The sequence below is a fragment of the Brassica napus genome, chromosome C4 (genome assembly GCF_020379485.1).
Source record: "Brassica napus cultivar Da-Ae chromosome C4, Da-Ae, whole genome shotgun sequence".
NCBI classification, from domain to species: Eukaryota; Viridiplantae; Streptophyta; class Magnoliopsida; order Brassicales; family Brassicaceae; genus Brassica; species Brassica napus.
Genome location: NC_063447.1, coordinates 57,209,283 through 57,220,136, shown reverse-complemented (window position 1 = coordinate 57,220,136; position 10,854 = coordinate 57,209,283). Strand labels below are relative to the sequence as shown.

At 36.0% G+C, this 10,854-nt stretch overlaps 1 protein-coding gene across 2 annotated transcripts; it reads left to right on the top strand.

Moving 5' to 3' along the window:
- The first annotated feature begins 5,836 nt into the window (after positions 1-5,836).
- Positions 5,837-10,427, top strand: LOC106432754 (homeobox-leucine zipper protein ATHB-14). 2 transcript variants are annotated; one of them, XM_022701410.2, is made up of 15 exons: positions 5,837-6,372; positions 6,839-6,998; positions 7,079-7,197; positions 7,326-7,416; positions 7,498-7,788; positions 7,855-8,010; positions 8,091-8,165; positions 8,232-8,338; positions 8,409-8,586; positions 8,663-8,851; positions 8,925-9,146; positions 9,209-9,522; positions 9,605-9,719; positions 9,799-9,948; positions 10,036-10,427. In XM_022701410.2, exons 1-15 carry the CDS (start codon positions 6,158-6,160, stop codon positions 10,180-10,182), a joined length of 2,529 nt encoding a protein of 842 aa, XP_022557131.1. In that variant the 5' UTR covers positions 5,837-6,157; the 3' UTR covers positions 10,183-10,427. The 2 variants fall into 2 exon arrangements, with proteins under 2 accessions (XP_022557131.1, XP_013729051.1); XM_013873597.3 differs by having other exon boundaries at positions 5,839-6,372; positions 7,498-7,791.
- The last annotated feature ends 427 nt before the right edge of the window (positions 10,428-10,854 follow it).

Genomic DNA, 10,854 nt, shown 5'->3' with positions numbered 1-10,854 from the left:
GTGTCGGGTTTGTGGTGATTGTGGACCTCAGCATGGATGAGATCTCGATCTCGGTTCGATTGATCTCTCTAACGTGTACGATTGAAGAAGTTGTTTCCTTCAGACTTCCAATACTGTCATTGGAGGTGGGTGTGGTGTTTTGGTTAAGGTCCTGAGGGATTTCGGTGTTTGTCATTTCTGATCCCGGTGTGTTTCGGCGAAGTTCGCGGTGGTTTTCGTCTCCGCCGACGTTATCCTCGAGGTTGGGTCTCGTTCGGTGGCGGTAACCGTTAGTGAGACGCGTGTCCCCACGTTGGTTTTGGGCTGACACGTGTTTTGGACATGTAATGTCGGTTTGCCCGACTTAATCATTTGGGCCTGAGGCCGTTTGTGTTTTTTGTTTTGGTTTGGCCCGTTGGTTTAAACTTTCAGAGTTGGACCTGCCGTATGTTTTGGTGTTTGGGCTTCGCCCGTCTAATAAAATATAGATGGAAAAAAAAAAAGTCCATTTTCAGGAAAACCAGGCTGATACATATGATCGAATTACAAAAATACTACATCTGAGATCAAACTATGACCAACTCTTTTTTCTTCTGTGTTACTCTTTAATTTGCTCTTATATGTATTGTAAAACAAACATACTTGTTATAAGGTATATCCTTATATATAGACTTTCTTTTGATTTTAATTACATGTGCAATGTGCTATTGTATATTTGTATTAGGTATGTAAATCTATAAATACTTTATACACTACAAGAAAACATCGGTATTCTGACGGACATTCCGACGGAAAATGAAATCCTCAGAATTTCCCGAGGAATTTCCGAGGAAATTCCGAGGAAGCCCAAATTTTGGGGTTCCTCGGAATTTCCTCGGAATATACCGACGGAATTCCGAGGAAACATTAATCCGTCGGTATATTCCGAGGAAATTCCGAGGAGAAATGTGTTCCTCACAAAATTCCGAGGAAATTCCGACGAACAAGTGATCAATCGATGCGTTTTTGGACATATACCCATCGATCGATCACATTGTTACGCTTTGGTCCATCTTAGTGATCGATCGATGCGTTTTTGGACATAAATTCATCGATCGATGCGTTTATAAAAAAACATTCGAGATTTTGAAACCCAAAACAGTAGTTCCTCGGAATTTCCTCGGAATATTCCGAGGAAATTCCGAGGGACACTTGATATCCTAGATCGATCGATGGGATAATCTCATCGATCGATCACATTGTTACGCTTTGGTCCATCTTAGTGATCGATCGATGCGTTTTTGGACATATATCCATCGATCGATCCGTTTTTAAAAAAAAAAATTGACGTTTTGAAACCCCAAACACTAGTTCCTCGGAATTTCCTCGGAATATTCCGACGGAATTTCGAGGAAGAAAAGGGTTTCCTCGGAATTCCCTCGGAATATTCCGAGGAAATTCCGAGGAAATAGGGTTTTTAAACCGAAAACAACGTTTTGCGGTTTGAATAACACCTATATAACCCTTATTAAGTGTCTTACGTTCATTATGAAGTCAAAAATTTGTTCCTTACCCTATAATAAACACTTTTCCGATTGTATGAACGAAATCCCTACAACATAAGAGAAACACTTATACACTTTAATGAACGGTAAATGGAATACTTACAATTCGTTTTGAAATTTGTTATTTCATGGTTTATGCTCATCTATACAAAGAATCCTCAATGATATGCATTACAATTGTATAAGAAATGAAATACGGCAAAAAAAATTGATGTTTTGAAACCCCAAACACTAGTTCCTCGGTATTTCCTCGGAATATTCCGAGGAAATTCTGAGGAACAATATAAATTAATAGAAATATATGCACATGATATTCTTTTTCCTCAAATTAATGAAAATATTCTGAGGAAATTCCGACGGATATTTAAGTGGCCGTCGGAATTTCCTCGGAATATTTTCATTTAACCGGGCAAACAAGCCGCCAAATATTTCGCGAAAATTGAAATTAAAAATACTGAGGAAATTTCGACGGAAAATATCCGTCAGACCGAAGGTTTTATAAACTCGAACCGCATCTTCTTCCCCATTTCTCTCTTCTTCCTCTCCGGCGATCTCTCTCTCCTTCCGGCGTTCTCCACCTACTCTCGCGACGATCTCTCCGGCGAATCCTTTCCATTCCCTTACAAATCATGTAAGGACCCTATCACACTCTCTTAGGTCCTATTTGTTAGGTTTTTAAGTAGATTTGATGATTTTAGAAGTTTTTTGATAGATTTTTGTTAGGGTGATTGGGTAGGATTGTGATTTGTTGTGTAATAGGTTTAGAATTGTGATTTGGTTGTGTTGAATTGATTTAGAACTTGTTTTACAAATTGTTTATTATTTTTGTATTTACAAAAAGTTTTTTCTATATAAATTCGATTTTACAAAACGTTTTTGTATATAAATACGATTTTTGGATTTATAAAAGATGATTTCATATTTATAAAAATATTTATATTTATTAAAACTAATTTTGTATTTATAAAACATTTTTTTATTTATAAACACTATTTTTTTTTGTATTTATAAAAACTATTTTTAAATATACAAAACATTCTTTGTATATAAATTCGATTTTAGGATTTATAAAAGATGATTTCATATTTTAAAATTAATTTTGTATTTATAAAACATTTTTTGATTTATAAACACTATTTTATTATTTTTTGTATTTATAAAAACTATTTTGTATTTATAAAAAGATGATTTCATATCTATAAAAATATTTATATTTATTAAAACTAATTTTGTATTTATAAAACATTTTTTTGATTTATAAACACTATTTTATTATTTTTTGTATTTATAAAAAGATGATTTCATATTTATAAAAATATTTATATTTATTAAAACTAATTTTGTATTTATAAAACATTTTTTTGATTTATAAACACTATTTTATTATTTTTTTGTATTTATAAAAACTTTTTTGTATTTATAAAAAGATGATTTCATATTTATAAAAATATTTATATTTATTAAAACTAATTTTGTATTTATAAAACATTTTTTTATTTATAAAAACTATTTTATTATTTTTGTATTTTAAATATGTTTTCTATTTCAATTTTAATTTTATATTTTCTAATTTCAATTTAAAAAAATAAATTTATAATTTTTTTTTTTAATTTTGGAAATATTCCGAGGGACACTTCCTCGGAATATTCCGACGACATCTTCCTCGGAATATTCCGAGGAATTTCCGACGAAAAAATTCCTCGGAATATTCCGAGGAAATTCATTTCCTCGGAATTTCGTCGGAAATTTCCGAGGGATTTCCGAGGAAAGATGAATTTCCGAGGAGTTATTTCCGAGGACTTTTTTCGTCGGTATGTCGTCGGAATAGCGTTATTCCGACGACATACCGACGATTTTTTCCCTCAGTATGCCGCTGTTTTCTTGTAGTGATATAACAGTAGTAGTTAAGTTTGGTAACATATAAACTGATAAAAGGATTGAATGTGACGTATTTTCACCTTTTTCTTAGGACAATTACGAGATCAAGATGTATGTTAAATCTGTTGTTATGTTTGTAGCAAAATTTAGGTGTTACGTATACCATTCAACAGTTAGGTTAAGTGAAATTCTCTTAAACAAGTCCAAACCCTTTTTTTAAGTCAAATCTCATTTTATTCTCTCATTTTTTTTCATTTCTTTATTAGACGTGGATATTGAACAACAAAAACCGAATACTAGGTTTAGCCCAAAAACTTCTTTTTACCGTAGTTCATATATACAAATATGATGTACTATAACCTAATGCCTCATGATGCGAAGTAAACTCAAAAGAAAAACGTGTTGAGTGGCGCGAGAAGAAACCTCGTAGTCAATAATGTTAAGTGGTTTTTTGTGAAAAGAATAGAACTTGAAAAGAATATATATTTGGGTGTATTCAACAGAGAAAAGGTATTAGTAGCTGTATTTTAAAATAACAAAACGCAAACCACTCCAGAACAGAAGAAAAAGGCGTATAGGTGGCTACGTGGGTATATCTGCCATGTAGAAAATCGAAGCGCATGCACAAAGTTGGACTCATGATGAGACCTCACATGTCATTTAATTTTATTATTCTCTCTTTCTCTTTATTAGTTACGTATAATTCTGTATGAAATACGTATTCTTTGATCTTTTTTTTTTTTTTGCAACTGACGTATTCTTTGATCTTGTCTCACAGTATATATCAAGAAGCTATCCCTTTGTCCGGACATATTGATTCTATACAAATCGTTATTTTACCCAACCAAACACAGATTGTACTTAACAATGCCACACATGTCGACTCCCTTGACAACTTGAACGATCAAAGTTAAATCGGATCCGTACCATACATGATACAACTTAAAACTGACTGAATATATATAGTTAACATTAAAAGCCTTATCAAATTATTTAATAGCCAAAAAATGACGATCCTTCTGTTTGTTTTTCTATTCATAAAAATATTTTGCTAGAATTCATAACTATTAACTTCAAAATAAATAAATTCATCAAACATCAATTACATCATCATGTACATTATCATGATGATATCATTGTACATGCACATATATCACCATCATCATGATGATCATTGTAGAAAAAATAGGAGAGAGAAACAAGCTTATGCTATGTCCTTCTCACAGAGATAAAGACATCCTTTTTTTGTTCAACCATTTTGTTTTTTTTTTCTTGAATAAATAAAAAAATTAAATTGGAAAGTAACGAAAAAACAAAGATTGGCCTGTCTCTCTGCCTCCTTATTTAGTTAGCTGTTTTTTATTTTGATATATTTTAATCATTACTGTTCTAGGTAGAGTAAAAACACAGATGGGTTTTGGCAGATACTGTTTTGCGTGTGTTGGCTTTTTCTCCTTTATAGTCTTTTCCCTTTTATCATGCTGCACCTCCATTTTAACTAATCGCTAATAATTTTTTAATCAATACAAAACAAGATTAGTGATTTTGTGCATATATGACAATACCATTTGTACTTCTGTTCAAAAATATATATATCGATTTCAAGTTAAAAAAAAAACAATTTTGTCCTTTAACAACAAGATATCTAAAACAAACCCTTAAATTAATACCAAAATATTATATTCTGCAGGACATATATGTTACTTCAGTTTTAGCTATATGCCCTAAAAGTTAAAGCTATTATCAAATTAAACCTCTCTTTGTTAAAAAGAAAAGTAATTTCTTTTACACCCTGTTCGAAAACGCGTCCTAGGCGGCCGTATACTCGCCGGAAACGCGTGAAACGGTGACACACCGTGGCGTTTTGCTCTAATTCGGTTGTCCATCGAAAAAAAATAGAAAATCCCTTTGTTTTGTAGATTTGTTGTTCGAAATCACATGTTAGGCTGTAGATCTGGTCAATTTGTGTTACAATCCACAATATTAACAAGAAATAGCTATAAATCGAAAGGAAAAAAATGAAAACGGCAGCAAAAAATCGCAGAGCTCTTAGGTTGAAGATGGGGTCATTTTAGTCTTTTCCCATTCATTTAACCTAGCACTGAAAAAAAAACAAAAAAAGGCCCAATAGCTGTTCGAACCCGGGTTAATTGGGACTTACAAAACTGGTCTAACCACTAGACCATGAATCAACTTCGGGTTTTATAGACATGTTTTATATTTAACTCTCATGTTTATATAAATGCCCTAAAACTAATCCCCGATTAATCCTCGATTAATCTCCGATTTTTTCATAAATCGCTAGGCCCAACCCGAGCGCACGCGTAGCGCCTAGCGAATTTCTGAACAGGGCTTTTACAGTAAATGTTTTTGTACATGTCTTAAAAGGATCTCGAGATTGGCGCCTGTGATAAAGACCCTTACTTTGCTTCCCCTTTCTTGCTCCTCTTATCTTCTTCTCCTTCCTCTCGCCATTGCTCTCCAGCGTTTTCTCTCTTCACCAATAGTAACTGAAAGCATTAATAAACAAAACCAAAAAAAAAAAAACATTTCTTTTCTTTTCTTTCCCAAACTCTTTTTTCTTCCCACCATTATCTCATGAACGTTAGTGGAGGCTCTCTCTCCACACAGAGAGCCTACCCTTGAAAAGAACCCAGACACTAGCTCGAAAGTTTCATTCTTTAGCTTGAAACTCCATCTGGGTCTTTCTTTATATTCCTTAAAAAAATCGACTTTTATATTTACTCTTTTGAGCTATGATGGTCCACACGATGCACAGAGAGTCCCCGGACAAAGGGTTGGACTCAGGCAAGTATGTTAGGTACACGCCTGAGCAAGTGGAAGCTCTTGAGAGAGTTTACACTGATTGCCCTAAGCCTAGCTCTCTCAGAAGACAGCAACTCATACGAGAATGTCCCATTCTCTCCAACATCGAGCCTAAACAGATCAAAGTTTGGTTTCAAAACCGCAGGTGAGAAAGTTACTACAAATCATTTCTTTTTCCTGTATATTGTCTTTTATGTTTGTAATTAAGTTCATAAAGACAAAAAAAAAAAATGTTTATAAAATTTTCCATGCTGTTCTGATCTGACAATTATGATTCTGTTCTTTTTTTTTTAGATCTCAGTGGTCATCATGTTTTGAAATTTTAATGTAGATCCATGTCTTGTAAAAATCCCCTCAGAGCAGGACAGTTTGTTTTGGTTTAAGCTTTGATACAGTGGAAACTTTAAATGCAAGAAAATGACATCTAATAAAAATGTCTTTGAATGCGTTTGTTAACATTTATTAAGATATGAATTCGGAAAAAAAAACATTATCTTTTCCATATATATGTTGTCACTGTTCATCTACTGCCATTTATTCACATCATACATGTAACGTTTGTCTTAGGCATAGCTGAGTTATTAAAGCATCCTTTTGGTTTGCTTTGTTAGATGTCGAGAGAAGCAGAGGAAAGAAGCTGCTCGTCTCCAAACAGTGAACAGAAAGCTCAATGCAATGAATAAACTGCTGATGGAAGAGAATGATCGTCTGCAGAAGCAAGTTTCTCACTTGGTCTATGAGAATGGCCACATGAAACACCAAATCCACACTGTAAACACTTCAACTTAGTCTCTTTTATGTCATTCTATTATATTTTTGCTTAAGTTTTGTTACGTTTCTTTGGAGTGTAGGCTTCAGGGACGACCACAGACAACAGCTGTGAGTCTGTGGTCGTAGCAAGTGGTCAGCAACATCAACAGCAAAACCCAAATCCTCAGCATCTCCAACGAGATGCTAACAACCCAGCTGGGTAAGCTTCTCTTCTCTTCTGCATATGCTTCTCTTCTCTTCTGCATATATATATATATATATATATATATATATATTTAAGCTTGTTGGACACTTTGTGACAACCTTAAATGGTTTTTTTGGTTATAGTCTCCTTTCAATAGCAGAGGAGGCTCTAGCAGAGTTCCTTTCCAAGGCTACAGGAACTGCTGTTGACTGGGTTCAGATGATTGGGATGAAGGTAATAAAACAACTCTTCAAGTTGCATGTCTGAAAGATAAATTTAGATCTGTACTGATGAGACTTCTTTAAATTGGTGTAGCCTGGTCCGGATTCTATTGGCATCGTCGCTATTTCCCGCAACTGCAGTGGAATCGCAGCACGTGCCTGCGGCCTCGTGAGCTTAGAGCCCATGAAGGTTGCTGAAATCCTCAAAGATCGTCCATCTTGGCTCCGTGACTGTCGAAGCGTGGACACTCTTAGCGTGATCCCCGCTGGAAACGGTGGGACTATAGAGCTTATATACACTCAGATGTATGCTCCAACAACGTTAGCAGCAGCTCGTGACTTCTGGACGCTGAGATACACCACTTGTTTGGAAGATGGAAGCTATGTGGTGAGAGTTCTTGGATCTGCTTTTATGTTTTGTGGTTTCTATATTGAACCTCATTGTCTTCAGGTTTGTGAGAGGTCGCTTAGTGCTGCAACTGGTGGACCCACTGGGCCGCCTTCTTCAAACTTTGTGAGAGCTGAGATGAGACCAAGCGGGTTCCTCATCCGTCCTTGTGATGGTGGTGGTTCCATTCTCCACATTGTTGACCATGTTGATTTGGATGTAAGCATAATTAGCAAGTCAAATTGATTCAAACACACATCAATAGTATATGCTCCTGACTTTGTTTTTGGTTTCTCTAGGCCTTAAGTGTCCCTGAAGTCATGAGGCCTCTCTATGAATCATCTAAGATTCTTGCTCAGAAAATGACCGTTGCTGTAAGTACATTACCCCCAACAACTTGGTGCAATGCTGTGATTCTTATGATTGGTTTCTTATTACAGGCGCTGAGACATGTAAGACAAATTGCACAAGAGACAAGTGGAGAAGTTCAGTACGGTGGAGGGCGCCAACCTGCTGTTTTAAGAACCTTCAGTCAAAGACTCTCTCGGTAAGTATCATCTTACTGCTAAGGTGTTTTTTACTTATCTTTCTAATTGTTCAAAATGAATGAAATTCAGGGGATTCAATGATGCTGTTAATGGCTTTGTGGATGATGGATGGTCGCCAATGGGTAGTGACGGTGCAGAGGATATAACACTTATGATAAACTTGTCCCCTGGAAAGTTTGGTGGGAACTCTTTCCTCCCTAGCTTTGGTAGTGGTGTGCTTTGTGCCAAGGCATCTATGCTGTTACAGGTACATATTGGATAAGGGAAACAAGTTTTTTTTTTTTATGTTTCGGTCTTTTGTTAACTCACTTTCTTGCTTCTAGAACGTTCCACCCGCTGTGCTGGTTCGATTCCTTAGAGAACACCGCTCTGAGTGGGCTGACTATGGCGTGGACGCTTATGCTGCAGCATCCCTCAGAGCGAGTCCTTTCGCTGTTCCTTGCGCTAGAGCTGGTGGCTTCCCTAGTAACCAAGTCATTCTCCCCCTCGCTCAGACAGTTGAACATGAAGAGGTTTGAAATGACAAACAGCTTCTTCTCTCTTAATACCTTTTTTCATAGTCCTGAAACCTTTCGCTTGATTCAGTTTCTTGAGGTGGTTAGACTCGAAGGTCATGCTTACTCACCTGAAGACATGGGATTAGCTAGGGATATGTACTTACTACAGCTTTGTAGCGGTGTTGATGAAGATGTGGTTGGAGGCTGTGCACAGCTTGTCTTTGCTCCTATCGACGAATCCTTCGCTGATGATGCACCTTTGCTTCCTTCTGGCTTCCGTGTCATACCTCTTGAACCAAAATCAACCCCGGTAATACATCAAAACCTCATTACTAAGTCACATATATGTTCTAATCTTTCACTGTGATATAGAACGGTGCATCTGTGAACCGTACGTTGGATTTAGCATCGGCTTTAGAAGGATCAACACGGCAAGGAGGTGAAGCAGACCCAAACGGTTGTAACTTTAGGTCGGTACTAACCATAGCGTTCCAGTTCACGTTTGATAACCACACAAGAGACAATGTTGCTTCGATGGCACGTCAGTACGTGAGAAACATAGTTGGATCGATTCAGAGGGTTGCTCTAGCTATTGCTCCTCGTCCTGGTTCTAGCATCTGTCCAATATCTGCTCCCACTTCCTCTGAAGCTCTCACTCTTGTCCGCTGGATCTCTAGGAGTTACAGGTACTAATCAAATGTTACATATTCTAATCTGAGTGTTTATTTAGTCTGAAACTGAAACTCTATTCATAATGGCTGTTTGTAGAGTTCACACTGGTGTGGATCTCTTTGGATCTGATTCTCAAACCAGTGGTGACACTTTGCTGCATCAACTCTGGAGCCATACCGATGCAATCTTGTGCTGCTCCATGAAAACAAACGTAAGTGAAGGGGTTTGTTTGCATTCATGTTCTTGAAATTTGTTGAGATAAGTGTGACAATAACTCTTGGTTTTTGCAGGCTTCACCGGTTTTCACATTTGCAAACCAAACCGGTTTAGACATGCTGGAAACTACTCTCCTAGCCCTTCAGGACATAACGTTAGACAATACCTTAGACGAGCCTGGTCGTAAAGCTCTCTGCTCTGAGTTCCCCAAGATCATGCAACAGGTTTGTTTCCTTGTCCTTGTAAAGTTTTTACTATTTTCCTGGAAAGTCATTCATTGTCTGACTTGGAATCTTGATTGTTTTGTAAAGGGCTATGCTCATCTTCCTGCGGGTGTATGTGCGTCAAGCATGGGGAGATTGGTGTCTTACGAGCAGGCAACAGTGTGGAAAGTTCTTGAAGACGACGAATCAAATCACTGTTTAGCGTTTATGTTCGTTAATTGGTCCTTCGTTTGAAGGAGAGCCAGAAGAAGACGAGCACACTCCATTTCAGTGGGAGGAGGGTTTATTTATGTAAGATATTAATGTTAGGGCTTCTATGCTCAAGTATTTTGAAATTTAAGGACTAGTATGTAATATGACTAATATATGATCCTTTATGGATTGTACTTGTTCCTATGTTATGGCAGAATATTATCATGAAAATGTTACTCAAGTCTTTTTGTTGTGCTAATTTGATTTCGCAGAATTTTCAATTTGTACTTTTCTTTTGTCAGCTTTTTATTAAGTCATCACTCTTAAGCTGCATGAAGCAAAGCATAATTCATAAAGAAAAAGAGCTGAAATTCCCTAGATATGTAATACAACAAGAAATTCTAATTTAATGTGTATATATTTGGTTCCTTTAATTTTGGAGAATAACATTTTGTTTGGTAATAGAAATAATGAAATTTAGAAAATAAATTTGTTACACAGGGAAAATGTTTTTTTTATCTATATTGTAATAACAAAGATAAAAGAATGAGAGAGGTTTTGTATCTTGGGGTATGATATATATCAATATTTATAGAAGATAAATATTTGCCTTATTGACAAGGAATAAGGAATGATGTTAGATTTGTGTATAGTGGAGGATGGTCCAGTTTGAATAAAGGTTATAGCTGTGGAAGCCGTTTCTAGCACTGCAAA